Source organism: Agelaius tricolor, unplaced genomic scaffold (genome assembly GCF_023055355.1).
Source record: "Agelaius tricolor isolate 1412-34295 unplaced genomic scaffold, bAgeTri1.0.p SCAF_5, whole genome shotgun sequence".
Classification (NCBI taxonomy): domain Eukaryota; kingdom Metazoa; phylum Chordata; class Aves; order Passeriformes; family Icteridae; genus Agelaius; species Agelaius tricolor.
The window spans coordinates 27,583,090-27,606,998 of NW_027269265.1; the positions used below are offsets into that span (position 1 = coordinate 27,583,090).

At 37.1% G+C, this 23,909-nt stretch overlaps 1 protein-coding gene across 3 annotated transcripts; it reads right to left on the reverse strand.

Moving 5' to 3' along the window:
• Window positions 1–342: 342 nt before the first annotated feature.
• Window positions 343–23,452, reverse strand: G2E3 (G2/M-phase specific E3 ubiquitin protein ligase). Of its 3 annotated transcripts, none has more exons than XM_071426975.1 (16): window positions 23,425–23,452; window positions 19,612–19,666; window positions 18,207–18,304; window positions 16,161–16,262; window positions 14,550–14,674; window positions 13,310–13,475; window positions 12,524–12,630; window positions 11,347–11,463; window positions 10,407–10,531; window positions 10,169–10,301; window positions 9,373–9,495; window positions 7,907–8,217; window positions 7,090–7,271; window positions 6,755–6,927; window positions 4,804–5,003; window positions 343–4,198 (listed from the first exon to the last, which is right to left on the reverse strand). In XM_071426975.1, the coding sequence occupies exons 2-16, from the start codon at window positions 19,649–19,651 to the stop codon at window positions 3,966–3,968; spliced, it is 2,235 nt and encodes a 744-aa protein (XP_071283076.1). In that variant the 5' UTR covers window positions 19,652–19,666; window positions 23,425–23,452; the 3' UTR covers window positions 343–3,965. The 3 variants fall into 3 exon arrangements, with proteins under 3 accessions (XP_071283076.1, XP_071283077.1, XP_071283075.1); XM_071426976.1 differs by lacking the exon at window positions 23,425–23,452 and adding an exon at window positions 22,280–22,468; XM_071426974.1 differs by lacking the exon at window positions 23,425–23,452 and adding an exon at window positions 20,547–20,651.
• Window positions 23,453–23,909: the final 457 nt, after the last annotated feature.

The following is a 23,909-nucleotide window of genomic DNA, read 5'->3' on the forward strand; positions in this document are numbered from 1 at the left end:
ACAGTTTTGATACGACCACCTCATGACTAAACGGAAGGACTGATGTTTCAAAACCAAGGATCTAGCTAGAAATAAAGTCATGTAGTTTTAGTGAGTTACCGTAATGGAGAACAGTTAGAAGTTTCCTTCCCTCTGCCTCACATGGCACATACCCGCAGGCCCCTTGCCTTCGTGCCCCTACAGCAATCCCCCCGGGAAAGAGCCGCCTTGCCCCAGCTCAGCTTTGGATACCACGGATAAACATTTGTGTAAATCTACAAGTACACAGATGAAACTATAGAAAATAGTGATAACACTTCTAGAGCTAAAATCCATAAATCAACAAAATAAAAACACGGAAGCTACGTATTTAACCTTTTATTGCACTTTGCACATATACACGGTATTTCCCACAATTACTGATTATTCAACACTGATGCTACAAAATATTGCTTGAAGATGCAACAGAGTTTAGGCACTGATCCTGCAGAGTTCAAGTTAGAGCTAAAAAAATTTACAAAATTACAGTATATTGCATAACATTCTAAATACCATAACTTTAAAAATATCATTGTTTATGTAATACAAAATCAGCAGGTTGGTTATAGTTTTTTTACAAACATTAACATTTTGAAAATGATTTTCTGTATACATATGATTTGACACATTAAAAGTTTTTGCATTTTATTTTTCTTTTTTCCTATTAGATATTCCCTTAGGTAAGAAACAGAAAAGTTTGATCTTTAAAATGTTTTACCATATAAAACAGATTCAAAATATACTTGAAAGGCATATTTTGTAGGCTTGTATGTTGCAATTTTATTTAAAGTAGATTTTTTTGCATATACAGAATGTGAACGTGAATTAATTCAAAATTCTCATGTTTTCAAATTCCAGGACATAACATCTTAATGAAGATAATCAAAGGTGCAGCACACAATGGTTTAGACTTGTAGTACAAAGAAATTTTTTCTCCTTTGGACTATATTTCACTTTTCATTCAGTTAAAAAACCTAACAGCTTTTTCTGGTAAGCATCCTCTGAATGGGCAAAAAAGCAAGTCACAGATTTCTTATTCCTTGGTTTTTCAGACATAGAGCTAAAATACTTGACGATGGTTTTTTTATTCTATCTACATTATTAAGGAGACCATACTAAACCCACTGATACTAATATATTACAGTTTAGCAGAAAATTATCACTCTAGAAAACAAATAGCTTATTTGATGTGCTAATTCCAGATGGAAACTAAAGGTTTGATGCAGAAACTGTGAGGTGAAGTTCTTTGGCCAAACACAAAAAGGACTGCAATAGTTCTTTCATGATGCTGACAAATCTTATAAAAGAAGCACTGTCTATAATATATTTTATACATTGATGTGTACACAATTATTCTCCCTGTGTTACAGAAATACTGAAAGTAAGTAGCCTCCCTAATTTCAAGGTATGCCTCAGGCTATATTTATGTAAAATGAAAACTACCCCATAATATTGCACTTCAATGATCTGCTACAACAATAAAAAATATAGGGTCCTTATAACTATATAAATTGTTTCTACAATGTCAAGACAAGGGATACAATTCTGTGTTTGGAAGTTAGCTTATTCAATGGAATTCTAATGAACAGTTCAAAAGAATTTATGACTGGTCTATAGAAATGCTGAAAATGAGGAAATTGCTTTCCATAGCAGCATTCAGGAATACCACTTGAATATATGAAGTATTGTATTGGAGTGTCTAGATAGAGCTGATCAAATCAATAGAAAAGGGAAGACAACTTGTCTGACACTGACATGTACCCGTTCAGGACAATGGGAACAAAATCTGTGCAAGATCGTTTTAAAGTTGACATTTTTTATATCTGGCATATAAGTTAGTTTTGCCTTTATATAAAAGCCTTTTAACTGCTGAGTTCAAAAGTTATAAGCAATAAAAGGTGTGAACTCTATTTTTGTAATCTCAGGTATGTTTTGAAGCCTTATGTTCACATTGTTTTATTACTTCTTTCCCCACTGAAGGTTTTAAAATGCTGTTTATTTAGGTCCAGGTTCTGAACAATTTCTCTTGCCACTGCAGGTACCAAAAGTCCTCATCCTTTAAAATTACTCACATTCTGCTTGCTACTTTTGTAAAATCTGTACTTCTCATATGGAAGAATAACATTAGAGAACATATTCATCATTAGCTAGGCAAGAAAAACAAATACTGCACCCATTTTTAAAGTATAATATGATATTTGCAGGAAAGTAATTATATTTGAAAAATACAAACATACAACATGAATCTTTATTATGTAAACAAATTTGTGCCAAACCACTCTCACTGTAATGGTAACAGACCATTGGGAATGCTAAGACTAGAAGAATTTATTGACATAATGAGAGTCAAAAATTATGCAAAGATCAGAAACACAAAATATTATTGGAGAAGACACTGAGAAAATGCTTAGTATATAAAAAAGCCAAATTACATTCTCCAAGAGATGATATGTTTCTTTTAAAGGAGACTTGAATATGCTTTTGGCCAACAAGCAAAAACCACTCTAAATCTTGTCTTACTTTCTAATAGTCTTAAATTTATAATGACAAGACTGATGAGATTAGATTGTTTTAGGCATTAGTAATGAAAAATATCTATAAGGACTTGCAATGATTTCCTTAGACTTTCTATTATTTTTGCAGAAGCACCTATCCATTTATAATTACTGTGGATGTACTTTCTTGCCAAAGAATTCAAATGTAAAGCAATTCTGCTTATATTTTCAATTCAAACCAAGCTATATTAATAAAAAAGTATATAATTATTTTCCAGTATTTTGAATAATGTGCATACATAGACAGATGCATGTATCTGTATTACATGTATAGCACAGCTTATGTTAAGGACATATAGCACAGGCAGTCAAAACAGAGGGAAATAGTATAATTTCAAAAACAGAGAGCAGCATACATTTAAAAATAATGTATTTAAATGTCCTTTTAATGTCATAGTTTTTGCATTAGTAACATTAAAGTATTGCTGTATGGGAATTTCATGACTTATATTTTACAGCTTAATGGCCCAGCCATTTGCACAAATTACTGCAGCACTGAAATATATTTTATACAGTGCTCAGAATGTGCCTATGACTGAACTGGAAGAATTTAGAATAAAAGCTAGAAAAGCATCAGGCCCAGACAAGCTTGATGGTCGACTGCCTTTAGTTTAACAAAGAGTTTTAGTGCATGGTTGAATGAAAATACTTAAATGGAGGACAAGTTTATATGCTCTAATGAGCAACAAACTTTTGTTCTTTCATACTTTAAAACATTAAGTCTAACTCCTATATTTCACTTTGAAAGACCAGGTATTGTTGCATGTTCAAGATTTCCTTCTGGTTTTTACTATTTTGGCTCTATGTGTAATTAAAAATTAATGTATGACAGTAGAATGCAGAAATGTGCAAATGTCAAAGATCTTGGTTAAAAACAGAGACACATGTTCAACCAAATTTTGTTCTTGCACTGAATTATTTTAGCGGTTTTCTCCAGACCTTCCATAAGAACATAAATGAATCAATACAAAACAATTACTGAAGAACTGCATCACAGTTTTATGCAAGACAACTCTATACAGCAATTATCTTCAAAATGTACTTGGCTTGTTTTTGACAAATAAGTTACTTAAGTATTTGATACAATCCACATACTTGCCTGTTACAGAGTGTGTTTTTCATACCTGTCTACAGCAAAAGCTAACATTTAAACTACTTCTGCACGAGATGTAGGACTCTTAAGGTCAACTTCAAAAGGAAAATTTTTCAGGAGATAAAGGCTTTTTTAAATTTGATAATTGTTTTCCATCTCATAACAACTTTTAGCATAATTTTGGAGGAAAGGTCAGAAAATACTAAAAGCATGTTGTCCAAAAATACAGTAGCAAACGGAAAGCAGATGTTCCCGCAGAAAACTCAAGTTTCCAACATTCAGTTTAATAGCAAAAATACTTACTCCCTTTCAACTCTTAGTGTGTTTCTGATGGTGAGCTCCATTTTATTTTTGAACTGCTGATACGTCTTTGTTCTAGGAAGCTCTAAGCAATTAAGAAGTCTGTTTCCAATGGGATACCTTATATGTAAAAATTTAATAGTAGGTTCAGGATCAAAACCAATGGCTGGTATATAAGAGGAGCCTGTTACAAAGAGCAGAATATCCTCCAATGTCACTACAGAGTCACCACCTAAAAGAAAAGGATTAAGTTTTATCACTGATTGTCTATTACACATTAGCCATTACCCCACATGTTAAGTGCTAAGGGGAAAAAAACCCCATATGAAATCAAATCAATATGCTGAATAAATATGCAGTTATATGGCTACCTAAGAAAAAGTTTAGCAAGAAAATCTCACTTCAGTTACTTCTGAAAAATCTTAAGTGAATACAAAAATCTCTTCTGCAAGCAAAACATAGGAAACAGAGGTCTTTAAGATTTCAGACAATCTATCTAATAAAGGATTTTTCTGTATCACTTAGGTTGTGTGTTGGATTTTCATATTTAAATTCACAAGAATCCAAGGGACAATCTTTCAGATATTAACCACTCTAAAGGTCTGGGCAACAGTTTGAGAAATTCTAATTAGTAAGAAAAAGGGGGAAGAAGGAACAATTAGGAACTGACAGTGACTACAAAACCTTGATTTATTTACATCACTGAAATCTAAAAATCAAATTCTGTATGTATACCAGCAACTAAATAACCTGGACAGGGAAGGGGAAGATTTTTTCATTTAAAAACAAACAAACAAACAAACAAAAAACCAAAAAAGAAACCAAACCAAAACTTACTTTCCACATCTTGCAAATAGCCCATCCAAAAATCAGCACCTTCAACTTTATTTACATCTGATGAGGAATGGATTGTAAAGAGATTGTAAACAGTTTCCGCTGAAAGTCTTTCAGGTTTGTAGCAGAATATGCTAGAGAACACATCTGGGTGCGTTTGCATTTTCTCCAGAACACCAAGCGTTTTCAAACCCTGCCTAAAACTAGGAGAGGGGGATAAAAAAAGAGTGACAATGCATCAGAACTCTGCAAGATGGGATATAATAAATCTTCCCCATCTCCAGTCTCTAAATCTTGTCAAGAAGGTTACATAGTACTCCCATTTTATCTTGGGAAATGCATTTAAGTCTCATTTTAACAATCTAAATGTTTCTGTAGAGCTTTTTGGGGAGATGAAAGAAATACCAATGATATGTAGAAACTAACCTTATTTCCTGGTACTTGACTGTATGTACAAGGCATATTTTTAACTTTAGTAAGAAAACACAGCAATTCTCTTTCTTACAAATAGCTCTTTGGAAAACAGCCTAAATTCCTTGTCCATAGACAAAATGAGTTCTCTTATAAGATAGCCTTTGCTTGGCTTTTGCAAGTTTGCATGTGCTGTTATTTCTGCCTGTGACAAATGCAGACAGCAGCATGCTGGGCTGTACTGGAACTGTGTTGCCAGCAGCTCAAGGGAGGTGATCTTTTTCCTCTGCTTAGTAGCAGTAAGGCCACACTTTAAGTGCTGTGTGCAGTGCCAGGTTCTGGCAAAGGGTGACTAGAAAGATTAAGGGACTACAGCATAACCCTTGAGAGGCTCAGAGAGCTGGGACTCTTCAGCCTAGAGAAGAGAAGGTTCAGGTGGAATCTCAACATGTAGAAATATCTGAAGAGATAGAAGGTCAGAGACAGGCTCTTTTCAGTGGTGCCCACTGGCACAGGACATTTAACAGCTAAAATAACCAACTCTCTAGTCCTTTATAGGGACAAGTAATTTCTTGTTCTACTCTCTTATGCCCACCTTAAGCCCATCTCTTAAATGCTCTAAACTCCACTACCTCATGGTGTTTCAAGTTAACTTAATATTTAAGTGTTTGAATTAGTGCATTTGTTTAAATGCACTAATTATTATGTTTTACTGTTTAACTCACTAATTTAAAAATATGATATAGACTGTTCAAACATGCCAGAGGGCCTTGAACTAAAGGACTAAATTCTTCCGACCTTCATTTAAAAAAATCCTCATATTAAGAATCAGTTTTCATAGCTCTTTGAGACAGAGTAATCAAATTTGTCAGAGGTAATACTATATGTGAAATTTAAATCAGGCTATGCTTGTTGGAAAAATTAGCATCCAATAAATTTTTACTGAGCAGATGAAGAATGCGAATTGGAAGTAAGGCCAGAGACCAATCAAAGAACAGTCAAGAGCTGCAACTTTTCCAGCTCATGAGGTCATCACTATCTCACAGAAACATCAATGCAATGCTTATATTCTAAGCAGGCCAATTTGCACTTGTTTAGAGTATTGCACTCCTAATAGCACACACCAACTCCCTAATTAGAACTCTAGAAAACTCATTTGAATTCTAAACATATGTTAAACATTTCTAAAACAAAGATTCTAAATTCGAGCAATTCTGAATTAGAATTGAACATAAGCTAGAGAAATTTAACAGTGCAAAGGTCTTTGTGATGCTGTAGCTTAAAAACTGTGAATCCGCCTCCTTCATAAGGTTGAAAAGGGAATGTAACGTGACCAAGGAGAAGTAAGAGCAGATATGTAGAGAAAAAAGTTTTTCAGTTTAACTACTTAGTTAACAGCTGCTACTTAAACAACTGAAAATTACAGTACACTTCAGTGGTATAAATGGAGTAAGAATACCTGAGAGTTAGTTTTAGCAACGTATTATTTAGAGCTGCAGTGAGGAGAAGAACCAAGAAGTTTGAAAACTCAAGCAAAACAAACCTTTCTAGGGGTAAAGTAATTCTCTTGATTACATGATAGATCAGTATGTCATTCACCAGCATGTTCTTATCACACAAAGCTGTTACAGGTCTAAAACAGCCAGCAGCAGTGAGGAATTCACAGCAGTCCTGTAGTGTAGACTGTAGGCTGGACAGACTATTTGCATACTTTATCTGCATAAAAAGATAAGTTAGGCACTTATGTATACACACGTGTAGTAAACATTTCTGAAAAATAAACCTTTTAATTTCAACATAATTTATATTCAGTAAGTCCTTCTCTATCTCCAAATATAGTCTTGAGCAAGAAATAAAAAGAAACTTATTGCATATTACCATTTTTACTGTTTGTGCTACATCAGCATCAGCAACATCTTCCAAAACTGGCTTCGCATTCTCTGGACCATAGACAAGACATTTGAACAGCGTTTTGGAAAAGAACCCAGGAGGTGGACCACCATGAACCAGAGAAACAGCAATCATTTTACCAGCTTCAAAATAAAGATTTTCTTTTAAAGCTGCAAATAAAAATGTATGTTTATTTAGATGCATAGAAATTATTTTTGATCATTTTTTAGTAGAAAATGTCATAGTACTGTTTTTTCTTAATGACTTTTGCTATCTTCTGACAGTTTAAACTATAAGACCATATTTTTACATAGGAGTACCACATTCTTTTACACCAGCTCTTCAGCCACTATCAAGGATTGGGAGATGTAACTTCCACTTTACACCAAACCCATATTTAATTCTGAAGCATAAGAACTCAAAGAAGCTAACTTGGGGTCTTTTGGAAGCACACTATGAGAAATAATGCTCTAAAAATTTGAGGAAATGAAAATAATTAGCAGAGAAAGCGAGACAGAAAGACAGAAATTAAATTCAAGAAAACAAATACACTAACTAAAAAGTTCCAAGTCTAGTTATATGCTGTTTTTCAATGGTTGTAGTCGACTTTTCCAACCAACCCAAATTTTTAAAATTACAAATCCACACACCATCCCTCTTTAGAATTGAAAAAATAAAAAAATCAATCCCCAATTTTTATCCTTCAGGACTATACTTGTGAACTGATGCTCATACTGGATAAAGATTAAAAAATATTTTAAGTTATACACTTCTCAATTCGCTTTTGAATAAAGCAACTAATTACCTTGAAAATCAAGGGACAAGTTCTTTCCAAAAGAGCCCTCAAACAATGATGAATTCTGAAGGTGAAGCATTAATACTTGGAAGAAATGGTGTTTTGATGCAGAAGAAGTATTTGTCTTCGATCTATTTTTGCAGTTTGAGAAATTTACTTCAATAGTGTTTGTAGGACTGAAGATGCGCTGTCTAAATCCTTTTAAAGCACTACTCCAAATATTTTCTGCATTGATGTTAAGTCTTGTTGTTTTTGTTTGAACTTGTACCTTTAACTCCTTCAGTATATTACAAACTTCCTTTCTTTGCTGTCTTAAATACCTACAAGAAAATTGCATGTATTCTCAGATTAAATCTATGATTCGTAATTAACAACAGTTACACAAAAAATATTTAAATAGTATATTAAGAAGAACACTTCTTTGAACACTGTGGCACATTCAGGTATTGCCTGAATTATATCAGTAAAACATTTAGTATATATTTAAAAAATTTTAACACTATAGTGGGAAGTTTTAGAATACCTCTAAGAACTGAAAAAAGAGGGTGAAATAATTACCCTGACATAAATCAAATAGTGATTGTCTTAATTCAGTGACTCCAACACAGTACCAAGCCATCATCACACGGGTTGACATTTAAACAGAATGAAACAAGTAAGAAATTGAAGTTTATAATTTTGTCTTACAGATATTTTGCAACCAAACTAGAACAATCATCACTATAATAAAAAAAGTATATTTGAGAGGGAAGAAAATTCTCATTAAAAAAAACAAGATGTTTTGTTTATGAGCTTCCAACCAAAACTATCTCAAATACCATATGTACTAGAAACACCTTATTTGCTTATCAGAATTTTTAACACATAAGGTAGAATACATAAATTAACTACTCACAAGAAGATAATGAATTTTATGTCCTCAAACTGAATATTCTATATTAAAACATGCTGTTTTAGCACTGACTTTAGTACAGTCACGAAGTATTCATATGATACAAATACAAAAACATTAAAAATTTAGGACCTATCTAATTAGAAGAAAGCAATTAGGATTCTTTTAATTCCCTATTTTCTAAAGAATGTTTAGCCATGCATCAGTAAGGACAAATATGCATTTCTGGGTTTTGACCCCCTTACCACCTAACCTAAAAACTCTCCGTACGTTTCATTCTTTTCCCCTCATACCCCTCTAGCATTTATAAACAGCAGAAGCCTTTCTCAAGCTATGACTTCTGATTTTACGTGTAAAGTCATCTCATTTTTGACTGACTATATACATATACACACACAAATATATAGGCATACTGTATAGAGTCACACAGAGAAATATATATGGATACTGTATATACACACAGATACGTATAGATACTGTATATACACAAAACCACACACACACACACACACAGTCTGTAGGAAATACTGTAAAAAGCCGTGTGCTAGATTACTCTTCAAAATAAGAAAAATAGAAGGAATACTTGTGCCTCAGGGACCAGTTCCAGTTTGACATCACTGGAGATGGGGACACTGTCACTCTGTTGGATGCTGGCTGTTCTAGGTGTGAGCAAGGTGACAAGTTCTGGCACATTATCTTTGGTGATCTAGAAGTCAAAACAGTATTTTAAGAAGATACAACTGAAGAATGCATGAACACTTCCTATTTCAAGGTAGCAGTATAGTTTCCCCCTAAATCAGTACTGAATCTCATTTGTATCTCCATTTCCATGAAGTCCACCAGTGCCTGAACTACAATTTTGAAAATAATGATTCTGTATTTTATTACACCGTGGACTAATTAGGATGTGTTTTTAGCTGCATCTAATACATCAGATGAAAGCCCTGACTGACACAGTAAGTAAAAACTAAAATATTAGTTCTTACAAACTTGAAAACAGCAGAGGAAAACATTATTATGAACATCTGTCTTTAAGTCAGACTTCTAGAACACTATTAAAATGGAAAAAATTCCAATAAGCAAACTTAAAGCTTTGCCATTTGTATATTCTTAAGTTACCACTAAATTGTTGAAATTCCTTTAACAAGGATCTATCTTTACCAAACTAAAAAATGGTTTACATGCCACCAAATTCAAATAACTATAGCAAACTTACAGAGTTCATGGCTTACTCAGAAAACTTCAATCACTAAATTTTTTATTCTAAATTTAATTTGATTTGCTATTTAATTCCTATGGAATAAGCCATCATTTCCTCATGTTTAAGTATTATCTTAGGGCAATGATCAATTTCTGTGAGAAAACAGAAAATTACACACTGGAGTAGAAAACTGCGTGGAGATCCAGATGACTGCCGAGGGGACTTTGGAGGTGGCTCTTCCAGCAAACAAGGTGTTCCATTTGAATTTTCAGAGGCAGACAAAGCACGCTTTTTCCGTTTGCTATACTTCCCTGTAGGATTACAATTTATTAATTAATGAATTTTCTAGTTGCAAAATATGCTTATATAACCTGAAGTTATCATTTAAGAAATCACTGTCACATCCATAACTTCACCTGATTTTGCAAAGATACTTCTGCATTCCATGCACTCCCAGTTTTGCTCCCATGCCTTCAGAGATGAACAGGCCAAATGAGTCCCACGAGAACCGCAGTACTGGCAACGCTGAATTTCCCATTTACTAAAAGGAAAAACTTCGATATTTAGAATTAGACAGAAGAATGAGGCTAGTTAAAACAAAGACTAATCATAAGGGCACTCCTGACACTAAACCAATAAAGCATAATTTTATCAGTCTGGCAGAACTGATTCTAATTAAGGAGACTTTCTTCACACAAGATATACTCATAACTGGCTGCAATAAGAAAAAAAAGCTACTCATGTTCCAGCAGCTTGCACTGAGTGAGGCTATTAGTACTCCTCTGTTCTGAAGTCAACAGATTGCAAGCACTATCTTCTTCTCATCCTGCTAGTCAGCAAACTCCTCTGTGTTTTATGGTATCCACCAGTCAGCTTTTCCAAATAGTAATTCATTTAAAGGAGAGCTCTCTAGGGAAACATTCAAACTACTGACGACCTAAGTCTACTACTTTAACAATAAAATACTTATAGCCTTTACAAGAAGTTAACATTTAATAAATTGCTGAATTAAACTCTGAATGATACATACACAACATTAATTTAGGTACATGCTGTGTTGATGCATAAATTCTACTTCAGCCTGTAAAAAATGAGGACAAAGTAACTGATAATCCATTTAATTTGGTTTTCATGGCTTTTATAACCAGATGAAGTTAGAGAAATTTAGTACTGAAATATGATTATATTGAGTAAAACAAAAACACTATCTAGACAGTGTGTTCGCTTGACATTAAAATGTGATGCCAAAAAAACCCCAAACACTTATGTACACAAAAATTATAAATCACAACAATGAAAAATATGTCAAAAAACCTATTATATCCCAAGTTATACTTTCCTGCTAAAGTATCATACCTATCAGGTTCATTATAGTCTCTTCCTTTCTTGCAGAGACACCTTTTAACATCACAGTGTTGATAACAATGCAGTAAGTCTTGATATGCATTTTCTTCAAGTTCCCAAGATGCATCCCTGTAAACAAGGCAGAAGATTGGATATCAGAACTCTATTTCTGATTGTTTCAATGTGTTGCCCGGTATTTTGAAAAAGATATATGCAACAAACATATGAATATATTTCAATCATGTCGTGTACTAGGTAACAGACAGGGGGTTTCTAGGTAAGTGAGAGGGGGAAGGGGGGGGAAGTCTAGTAACTAAAATAATACTATAAAACACAGACTTTTTCTTGCATAAAGTAACTTTGATTTCAAGTATTTATTATTTTTCATATGACTTCAGTGACACAGCACATTTGCTCTGTCTCCATCTCTTTTTTCTCTCACAGAAAACATGGATATTTGTTTAGGCAACCTACATGAGTTACAACTGAAACTGGTTTCATGAATGGTAACTCAGAATGTTCCAGGCCAGTATGGTGAAGTTCATAAATTATTTTGACGCTTCCTCCTCTCCAGAATCTTAAGCTTCTGTCTCAAGAGGGAATTGATGGTGCTCTCTGAAAACTAATAGTTATTAAGTAATAATACTTCTAACAAAGAAGCATCATTCTGATCTCTTTCTGTCATATTTTGAGACTCTTCAGGTGACAGAAACAGGAAAAACAGCTTGGAATTTTGGAAGCAGATATTATACTAACATAACCTTTGCAATCCCTTGGCAGAAGACAGGAGCTGTATGGCTGAGTAATCAGCCATGACAGAAATTCAGATAATTAAACTTGGACACAGAAGATACACTTCTTAGCAATCTCTACGTTAAGGAAAAATTATTGTATTTAAGAAGTGCTTTTATCTTCCAATTGGGTTTAGAATTTAAGCTGAATCATGCCATTCAAAGTGACTTTTCAGAGCTTTCTGTTTTGTGTTTGATAGAACCAATTTCACCTTTGCCTATTTTTATGCGCATCTAAAAGGAAACAGGCTACTCCTTACCAAACTGAACAATTCTACAACTGAAGGTAGAACCAACATTTCACATATTAATAGCTGAAGTTCTGTAGAATAAAATAAATGTTTATAACAGCCTATCAAAGTTTTCATACAAGAGTAGTCATTAACAAAATTACTTACCTTTCTGGAATGTGTATGCCCATTCTCAACATTTCATTTTGAAATTTGTCCTTGTTATTACATACTGTGCACCTAAAGAAAAATATCCCAGCACTCAAAGCTTGATACTGTGCCAAGAAAAAAACAAAAAACACAACAAAGAAACCAGACCAATTATTGAATTACTACCATCCTTAATATGACAATAAATTATGTCTTAATATTCAGACACATTACATTCATGGATACCGTCCTGACATGGGTGTTAAAGCTGGTATCAATTATGATGTGACTTGACATAAAAGCAAATGGCAAGAATTTTCTCTTCCTTTAAGGAAAGAGCTCATATGCCAGAATAAGATTCATAAACAAAAGCACCATCCTTTTCAGTCAGTGTAAGTAACCTCTCCAGATCCAGTGTAAGTTTACAAAAAGAAAGTTATAATTTTTTCTAGTCTTGGATTTAGCCAAAGAGAACTGATGATGGATAAATTACATTTTTAGCACTCAGATTCTACACATAATGACTTGCAAGAAACTTGCTGAACTTCAGTTCCTAAAAGTAGCAAAAGGCATGAAATATGTATCAAACATGCAGAAACATGGAGGGGCCACAGGGAGAGAAAAATTAATAGCATAAAAACCTCAAAATCCTTTTGTGTGCATAAAGCAATTTTAGCACTGCTCTTCAAACCTAGTATACTTCATACCTACTACCTACACTTACCAGTAAGCAATTGTTCCATTATGTTTAACTATTATGATCTCCATGGATGCAAAAAGACTGAACGGGAGAACCTGTATTACCTGCAAGCATTCTCGATGAAACCAAGCATTTTTACAGCAAGGACTTTTCAATACAGTGTACACTGGAAGATGTTCAACCAAATCCAGGCATATTGTGCACTGTGAAGCTCCTCTAGGTTCTTTATCCATAAACTCTTGGACTGGTCTATGTTCCCAACAGTAAGATCTAGAAAGAGTAATTTATGGTTCTGTTAACAAAACAACATTTTAAGAACCTTCTTCATAAAATTTAAAGACATCAAAATTAATTCATTAATCAATTTTTCATGAGTAAGTGCTATGCAACAAGCTAAAAATGCAGACATACTGGTTTTGGCTAGGCTAAATTTCTTAATAGTAACTTGTATGGTGATGTTTTGGATTTGTGAAGAAATCAGTGTTGATAACACAGTGATGTTTTAGCTATTGCCCAGCAGATCTTGAACAGTCCAGACTTTTTCTGTTTCTCACCCCTCCCCACCAGTGAGCAGGGTAGGGATGCACAAGGAACTGGGAGGTGAGACAGCTGGGATGGCTAATCCCTACTGACCTAAGGGATATTCCATATTATGACATCCAAGAAATGCAGCTCTAGAACAAACCTTTCTGAAAATGCCTTACCTTTACACCTACTTGAGGTAATGCAAGTTGTTTTGTGTTAACTGCCTGCCAGACTTCAATCCATCTACCCTACAAACTCAGCTCACAACAAGAAGGATAATGCACTCAAGAGTATTTTGACTACAGCCAAGATGCTAGACAGATGACAGTAAAAGAAAACAAATAATTTTTTGACATTTGATAGTAAGCCCATTTCCCCTGAAGTCCCTCTCTGAGAAACTTGGAAACACAACAAAATGGCAGACACTGTTTTGTGACTGTTGAGAGATACAGGTATCCAAAGCTCTGCCATTTCAAGAAAGGCACAGGAGACATGCAAACAAATACCCAAATCAACCATTATGCAGTTTATTTCAGAGCTCAGAATTTACTGCTCAGTTTTATAAACAACTTAACTACTTGTATAAGCATAAAGTCATGTATTTAAAAGTGTTGCGAATTGAGTTTTTAACTATTAGGTACACAATGTAACTGTTTGACTTTCATGTCTACCACAAATCAGGTATTTGATTCCTAGATAATCTGATGTCATTTGCAACTATCAGCCTATCCAATAACAAGCCATGAAAGAAACCCAAGTCACCTCCTGTATAAATATAATAAATTGAAAATGGAAAAACAACAAAGCCCCAAAACTCACCTGAAGTCTTCCATAAACTGGAAAATGCATTCCCTTTGTATCCCACAAGGAAAATGGTAACTTCGTTTGCATTTAGGAGCTACACATCCAATTGAAGCTCCCTTTTTCTTACAGATATTACATTTCTGGAAATAATTTGTTTTGGAAACAGAATATTAACATTTTAAATACAAGTAAAATTATAGGAATTAAACCAATAGAAAAGTTACAAAAAGTGTAAGAAAGAATAGTAGCTAATAGATTAAAATTGTGACAAGACTAATGTGGTTTAGCTCTGTTACAAAGAGTAAAAATATGCAGTTATTTCCCAGACAATGTATTGGTTTATATGCATATTGTCTTGTGACATGTAAGATAACATACAAGTTATTTTACCAGTACCTATAGTTTATACAGCTATAACAGGCATAGACATATATATGCTTATATATAGGCATCTATAAATTATTTACTCTCAGCTTCAAGCTCAGCACAATGTCATGAGGTATTATGAAAGTTTAATTCACTCTTATTTATCTGGAACTTACCTGTGGAATAACAATAGTTGCAAACTCTAGAGGCCCAGGGAAGCTGACTTCAGTTGTGGGGTGAATTGTAATGGAGCATCCAGGTCACAGTGTGATCTCAGAAACATTCACCAGGCCTCAGCCTGCATTAGACTAAGCCTCTCCTGAGGCTCATCAGAAACACTGTCTGCTCCCAGAAACTAACAGGTATCTAATGAGTTCCTGTTTTATAACAAACAGCCTTGGAAACTGTTTTCTTGCCTGAATAACAACCCAAGTGGAACAGTATTTTCGTTACTGAAGCTTCGAAGAAAGTTACCAATTCAAATTGCAGCCAGGATGGAAAATTACTGTCACTAAAGCCCTCTTGTGACCAAAGTGAGACCATGGAGCTGGATTCCCAGAAGACATGGGGCTAATGTGCATGTCTCAAACACTGACAACCCCAGTGGAGCCAACCAGGGACTGCTGGCAGTAACACACACAAACTGCTGGTGAGAACCCAGGACACACCGTGAGAAAGAAGATTTGACTGTAGCAGAGGGCCCAGAAGAGATTCACTTGTCTATGAGAAAGAACCACAACACAGCACAGTGCAAGCACAGGAATGTGGAGCAGAAGTGGACATAGACTATGGGGTAGGATTTAGACCCCAAAGCCCTCCAACTCACTTCCAGAAAGGCCTGAAACAACAGACTGCTCATGAGAACTAATTTACATAGAGGGCAAGAAATCTACCTTTGGGGTGGAGAAACCTATCCCCAAAAAGGTACCCCCCACAAAGCCCAAGGCCACGTGTGTAAATGACTAATTAAACTTTCTGACCTCTAGTGGACCCTCTGACTTTTGTCACTCCTTTTGCCCAATAAGCAAAATCTTAGGTGCTCCCTTCTCCTTAAGGGTGGGTCATTACAATTTCTGCAGGGTTTTTTTCCTTGTGGCTTCCACAAATCCAACACACTTGTTATTTAAACATAGAGTTCAGGTGCTTGAATGGGTTCAGCACATTGTCCATTGGAGGAAGAAAACAAACCCCACAGGCAGTACTACGAGCACTTAAAAGTTACCTTTTTCCCCTTGTAAATATCAAAGACATCATTCTTACCAGTTTTGCAGCTCTTTTTACTTCTTTTCTAATATCTGCGATCAAAAATCCATCTACACCTTCATCTTCTTCACCCCTCTGCCAAATGCCACTTGACATTAACTACAAAAACAAATTAAGTATTTCAAAACACCCACCTAATCTAAAGATTTAAAATTACATACACTGTGCTTATCAAGTACGAGAGAAGTTTAGTCTAAAAAAGCTCACATGGAAACATTTTAATGATTAAAAATCTGATATAAAACACATTTTTGTCTGACATGACAATAACCAGTAAAATGAAAATAAGTATTTCATAACATCAGAGTAATTGTATAATACTGTAGGGCCAGAGATAGTGTATTTTGCCTTCCTTTTTGAAGTATACAGACTATTCAGATAATTGTCAAACAATTACTTTCAGCATATAAATCTTCAGAGGAAGTAAAATTAAATTAGCTTAGTTAATATGAATGACAATTGTGCTGTGAAGATAATGAAGCACAGTAGGAAGTAACTGTACTGAAGTGTCACCTAAGAGGGAAAGTAATTCGCTTTAGAGGAGATTTAAATAAACACAGAATCAAGTAACTAGGAAAATCAGAAGAGCTTGATGATAATTTAAAGTTAGGCAGCAACATTACAGTCTTCAAATAACTGAAGAGTTTCACAACCTGATGCCGTTTATATTCTTTACAGTCTCATTTTATAATGTCAACATAGTACCATTTAAACTAGTTTTATCAATATTGTACTCAAATAAATGTAAGATTACATACCCAAACCAATTAAATATATTTTTCCAACTGTGAGACATTTGGCAAAGAATAATTAAACTGTCACTAATGTGCCTCTTTGTAGAACTCTTTTCTTATATAACATACACTGTATTTAAGTAAAATCACAGGGCTTTGCACATTTTTAAAAGAAGTAGACACAAAAAATGTTAAAGATACTACAATGAGCTTCCTGCAGTTAAAATACCTTTTAACTCCTAAAGCTCAGTATTGCATGCATGCCTTTTCCTACCTGTTTATCAGGATAGGATTTTTTCTTATCATTTGATATAGCCTTATATAGGAGACAAAATTACCACTAACATGGTATAATGGCCTCTATTTCCTTACAGCTGCTTAAAATATATTTAAAATCAAATTTCTCTGTCTTTATGTAACTTCAGAAAACCTCCACTCTCCTCAGTTTTTAAAGGATTCAGTGTCCAAACTATTAAATCATCTACAATCAACACTCTTTAAAGAACTTGTTGAGAAAACATACCTCCTACATTACTTCTGGTACTCGACAATCATTTTAAAATTGGGGAGAACAATTCAAATTATATTTATTAACAAACAAAAGATTTCTTTTTTTGGTGAAGTAGTAATGTTATTTTAAAGACTTGCAAAAATTTAGAGTTTGAGAGGAAATTTAAGTATACCTTTAGGAATATGAAACTTGGAAAATGTCAAGGGTGATAACAAAAGCTTCAAGTTACAGCCATAGCTTTGTTTAAATTATACACTTGTACTATTCAGTGAAACTATACTGATATGATCAACAGGTTACATATAACTTAACTGAAAATTAAGACTTAAGTTGTTACAATGTTCTGTGTAATGTCAGAGAACAGCTCACAGCCAGCAAGAAATATTGAGAAATTAAAAAAAAAAATTCTGTACTTTCCACACTGGGTGGAATTTTCACAGTTCAAATTTTGAAACTACATTTTTCTTATAGGAGGCAATATGTAAGTGCAAACTGTTCCTTTTGTCTTAACATGTACCTTCACTGCTATTTGCTATGATAGGTTAGGAGAATTAATGAATTCCTTTAAATGGACCATGAACAGAATTTAGCTTTGAATAAAGGCTTGTTGGGATTTACTTATTTCATCTGCTGCACCTGACAAGTACAAGCTTTCAAGGCTATCAGTTAAAGCTCACATTTCAAGCTTTGCAACAACAAAATTATTACAAAAACGTGACAGGTTATTAGTATTAAATACTTGTTGCACCTTTTTTTCAGATAAACCAGAAACCCCAAATATCATTACCATACACTTACCAAACAGTAATAATGAACAGTGAGATTGTATTCCACATAGGTCCTTTTTTCTCCATACTTTTCAGGGCAGTCATCTGTCCGTCCACAGAGAACACAGACTAAAATACAGAATCATGTTTATAAGCACAGTGAGTGTACTGGAATTGCTATGGCTCAGCTACAGAGCAGTAGCTTTCACCTCTTTCAATCACATGCATCTTCAAGTAGATTACTGGATAAAGGACAGTAGATATCCCTTTCTTTATTGTTGAATTTTATAATAGATACAGAACAATGTACTATTTGTTCCTCCTCTAGTTACTAGAAAGAAAATACTTCACCAGCTGCTGATTCAGTAGTGGTCTATCAGCCAAGCTAAATTCACAAGCAGACTGTGCTCCCAATTGAAATATTCTTCCCTAAACACCCAAAGAGAATTGTGAAATGGCCAACAATGTCCAGGTGCATGTGAAATGTCATCTAGTTGCTACCACAGCTTTTAAAAACATTTAACAATTTGAGACAACACTGCATTTAACTAAAACCTTGAGGACTTCCCACTTACCAAAGCTTCTAGCCCACTATCATAGTTCCATGGACTTTTTAATAGCTTCCCTTTAATTCCCAGTAGATGCATAAAATACATTTACAATATCCTAAGATTCAGAACAGTCACAGTAGTAACAATAGGGCTACTGCTTCAGCCTAAGAAAGTGCTGAATGGTACATCTCAAACACAGCTCAGTGTGACTTGGCTGCTAAATTCACAAGGTTACTTCCTTAAAACATCTGCAGAAAACACTATTTTAAAATAGTCTAATTACAGCAAACAAACCTAAAGAAGTTGTAAGTTATTTCTTTTTCATTTCCTGAGACAAGTGGTGGTTCTAACACAATTTCACATAATGGTTAGGGCTGGAAGTGACCTCCGGAGATCATCTGGTCCAACCCCCTGTAAGGCAGGGCCACCTAGAGCAGGTGACACAGGACCTTGTGCAGGTGGGTTTTGGATGTCTCCAGAGAAGGAGTTCATGACCTCTGTGGGCAGCCTGTTCCGGTGCTCTGCCACTCTTCCACATGTTGAGGGGGAAGCTCTTGTGTTTTAATTCATGACCATTGCCCCTCATCCCGTCTCTGGGCACCACTGAAGAGTCTGGCACCACCCTCTTGGCACCTGCCTCTGAGATATTTATGTGTGTTAATGAGATTCCCTCTCAGCCTTCTCTTCCCCACACTAAACAGGTCCAGCTCCCACAGTCTCTCAGGAGCTCCTTGTGTGTCTTGTACTGAAGAGCCTCAAACTGGACACAGTAATTTTATTACTGGAAACTCATCTACTCTTTGAGCATGAATAAAACAAGTCATGACTAGCATTATATATGCAGATTAAGTATTTCTGAAATTATTTTATAAAAGCTTTACTCACTTTTTGTGCTTTGAATATCAAAATTATTCCTTTTGCTCATCCTGAGTTCTTCTGGCTGTCATGCAAAAGAAACAAGGTATTAAATACATCCAGTGCATAAATGAACATTATACAGCTCTTTTATGTTTATTCAAAACTGCAAAGAAAGTGTATAAACTCCATAAACCAAAAGCGGTATTATGATAAAAGAATATCATAATTCAACTGTTATTGTGGGAGACAGGGGTTCAGAAAGCAGGATGCAATTGTCCAGAAAAAAAATCTTAGAGCATGAGAGATATAGCAACTTTTACCTGTTTCCCCAAACTAACAAACAAAGTACATTTTATTTTCAGAAGAGAAAAAGTCCAATGCAACAGCTAGTTATCTACAAACTTATTTGTAAAGAAGAGTTCTTACTTATTTTAAGCAACAGAAGTAATGGTTCACAGATAACCTAAGAAATAGCTCTGACTTCTGCTCAAATAAAGAATAAAAAGAACTTGAAAACAAAAAAATAACTGGGTAGCAATGTGACTATGAATATAGTCTCCACTGTTTGGAGAAATTGCAGGATCCTGGATCAGAGAAATCTTGATCCACAAAAAAGCCAAAGGGAAAAAAACCCCACAAACTAAAAAGGTGAGGAATCCAAAACTGGGACATGCATACAAGGGAATTTACACTATGTAGGACAGTGTATTTTACATTCTGAAGTAGAAAGTAATTTATGTAGAAACAGTGATCTAACTTGCAACGTGAGCTGCCCTTTACTGTGTGCCACACCATGCACCCTATCCTAGCCCACCTTGGATAAAAAAAATCAACCCAAACCAAATAATCCCTAGTTTCTTCACCACAGCATCAAAATGATTATTCTTTCTCAGCACTCTTCCAAGGAACACATCTGTAGGCCTTTGACTTGCCTTCCCTTAGGAAGCTGAAGAAAGCATTACCTAAGTTCTGCAAGCCAAGAGTGATGGCCTGCATCCCCCGGCTGGAACTCAGGCAGGCGGACAACTCCCTCTTGCTACAGGGAAGCAGCCAGTAACAAATCCAAGGGTCAAACCAGAAGCCTGACAGGCTCCAACTATCGGTGGTGCGGTATTTACAGGTTTGATGACTACCAGAAATCAGCTTCAAGAACAAACTTTAGGTTAATTTAAACTATTGCAAATAAAGCACTGGAGCAATTTTACTGGAGATCTAGGGAAGGAAGCATATTGAGAAAGAAAAAGAAATGGAGGCAGAAGTCTCAGGCACAAGGCAAGTGCTCTATGCCACTGAGAACCGGCGTAGTTGCACAAAGGACCTTGGCCACAAAACGGTCTAAAAGGAAAACAAACCAAAAAGCACCACTACTAAACTAGATTAAAACATTCCTAAAGACACACCACACTGATAGATTAAATAAGTGACCACTCATTTCCCAGAAACACACTTCCCTTTTTCTAAATAAAGAGGAATAACTATACTTAATCAGGTACAGAGGGAGCAAATGACCCCCAGAGCTCTCACACATTCCCCTTCTTCAGGATTTCCCCAGGATGGTCACTGTCAGTTTCGCCGTTCCCACGCTCCTGCGGTAATACAATACAGAAACTGCCTACACACGGCCACACAAGCCAAGATTATTTTTGGTAGAAAGCCCTACAGGTGGACAAAGCATATATGCGGCTGGAAACAAGAAAATCACCTACACACCTTTCCCAGGCTCCAGGAAAATAGAAAAAAGAAAACGCTACATCACCCCCAATTCCCTCTACTTTTCTCAAATTCTTTCGGGTAAGTGAACCCAAAGTTCGAATTTACAAGTTAAAAGATAAGCGGATCACCCATTAAGGCCCCCTGCATAGGTCCTCGGGGGCAGGAACAAAGCAATTCCGCATCCGTCTGTTTGCAAGGCAGGAACGACCCCATTATCGCCCAGTGTCTTGAAAACCGGTGTAAATAAAACGTATCTACTTTGCCTAAACAGGCTAGAAAAGTCCTCAGAGTGGGTGTTTAGAATTTGCTACATTTTGTAATTTTTTTACTGCTCCATAGCGTAACGCGATTCAATTCTTTTAACTAGAGACTGAAAAAGAAACAACAAAGCAAGCCCCAAGAGGCACGGTATCACGCACACGTATTCCCCAGCACAGGAACAAAGGACATCTCCCGAAGCCACCTGTGCACCCCGAATTTCCACCCAGCGGGACCTCCAGGTCCCCCCGCGCTCACTCCCCGGAGCCGCGTCCCGAGAAAGTCCCGTCCCTCGGCGCCCAGCCCCGGGCGGGCGGGCAGCGCTCCCGGCACGTCCCGTCCCCAGGAGCCGGGGCCGGGGTTCAGGCGGCCGCGCTCCCCCCGCGCCCCGCAGGGCTCAGCCGCCACCGCCGCCCGGCACAAGGGCCACGGCAGGTCCTGGGCGCGACGCGCGCCGCTCCCCTCCCGTGCCGCGCTCCGCGTCCCCCCGTGCCACCGCCCGTGTTCCGCGAGCGCGGAGGCCAGAGGGAGCATGTTAGGGTAGCTCCCCCGGAGCTCCGGCCGCTCCGAGCGGCGGGAGCCAAGCAGCGGCGGCTCCCCAAAGCATCGGCTGGGAGGCTGCCGCACGTGGCTCCCCGCACGGCCAAGGAGGGGGCTCCCGCCTCCCTGCCCCGGCAGCTCACGCAGCCCTGGAATCGCCCCAGACCCCCAGGGCGGCACTTACCGCTCGGACCCGACCGAACCGGGCCGAGCCGCGCCGCGCGCCAACCGACGGCCGATTCAAACACCAACATCCGCCCCCTGCCGGAAGCGCGGCTCGGCCCGGCCCGCCCCGGAACAGAGGGCGAGCCTCCTGTGAGGATTTACCCGAGGAAACAATAAGTTGCGGTTTTTGTAAGAAATATAAAAAAAAAAAAAATCTATCTTCTGCAGCTTGTTCTCAAGGGGCCTAAACTGCCACCGTGTCAGGCCGTGCCTTTTCCCCCCATAGCTGCAATGAAACGGAGTTTCTCAGTAAAGTTGTGCATTTGATGTTTGTGCTGATGTTTTTCCATTGGAACGCTCCTGGTGTTGCACCACGTCACAAGGGAGCTCATTCCAGCGGCTTTGGGATTTGGCGAGTTCTTCTCCCCTGTCCAGCAGAGCTGGAATGCTGCAGTGCCGAGGTCCATACGCTGGGAATGCTGAGCAGAGTCAGCTCAACACCCAGCCCTGCACACCATCGAGAGCGGCTCCATGAGCTGGGAATGCTGAGCAGGGTCAGCTCAACACCCAGCCCTGCACACCATCGAGAGCGGCTCCATGAGCTGGGAACGCTGAGCAGGGTCAGCTCAACACCCAGCCCTGCACACCATCGAGAGCGGCTCTCCGCTCATCGCCGCCCTCCCCAGGCTGGTCTCTCCTATACCTGCTCCACACCTTTATTCCCCCGGTAACTTGGCTATTGAGCCCGGAATCTCTGCAGATCCCCAGGCTAGATCCCAGATCACTTGTCCTGGCTGGAAGTTCTCTAGCTGCACACAGAGACGGAACAGAGAGTTCATCTGGAATCTGGAGTTGGTTAGGCAGGTGTGGGGACCTGCGGCTTGTTTTCACAGAACTGGCCCCATTGCACCACTGCCTCTCTATTTTCCTGTGCTTCTTCACCTGTAATATACCTTCATCACACCCGTTCCCCTAAACATTCCATAAGCGCCTTCTGTACCCTAAAATACCCCATAATGACTTTGTTCTTTCCTGACAAATATGTGAGTTGGGAAGTTCCAGCTTAATCTCCATGGGACAGAATGTTTCCTTCAATGGCCTTTCAGAGGCCTGGTCTTTGTCTCAGTCTCGGTTGCCTCCTGCGTTTGTGTATTTTGGGCTTACCTACTTCTGTGTTGGCCAAGTCTTGCATTGTTAAACAGCTGGTAATCCTTCTGTACTTCTGAAAAGAAAAGAAGGATGTCTATGGATGTGAAACAGGGTGGGTGAAAGGTAAAGAAAGACAATTATAGGTAATTATTTTCTTCATTAAAAAAGTAAAAGAGAAAGAAAATTTAACTTATTATGTTGATTTTCCTAAAGGTACTGCAGTATGGTGTGTGTCCCATTTTATTCAATAACCGATGACCTACCTGCTATCCAGAACAGCTTCCATTCTCCTTCATGGATTCAAATGCACATTTTCAAGAAATGTAGAGTATCATTCTTGTCTGTACCCTGTCTGGCTTGCTAACTATTCTAATATATATAAGGAATTGTCACACTGCCAATGGAAATGATAAGCCTCAATGTTGTCTTTTGAGATCCCAGTTTGCCATATTCTGGATATATCTGTCTCAAGTAATGGTGTACTGAATAAAGGTCGTTAT

What these genes read in the sequence shown, in the direction of transcription:
- G2E3 (XM_071426975.1), bottom strand. Translation starts at nt 19,651, where the DNA reads ATGAGCAAAAGGAATAATTTTGATATTCAAAGCACAAAAA. An exon ending in CAGTTTATGGAAGACTTCAG is followed by an intron (nt 13,476 to 14,549) that starts GTGAGTTTTGGG and finishes TACTCTTTCTAG; the next exon opens with ATCTTACTGTTGGGAACATA. An exon ending in TTCATCGAGAATGCTTGCAG is followed by an intron (nt 12,631 to 13,309) that starts GTAATACAGGTT and finishes TTCTTGGCACAG; the next exon opens with TATCAAGCTTTGAGTGCTGG.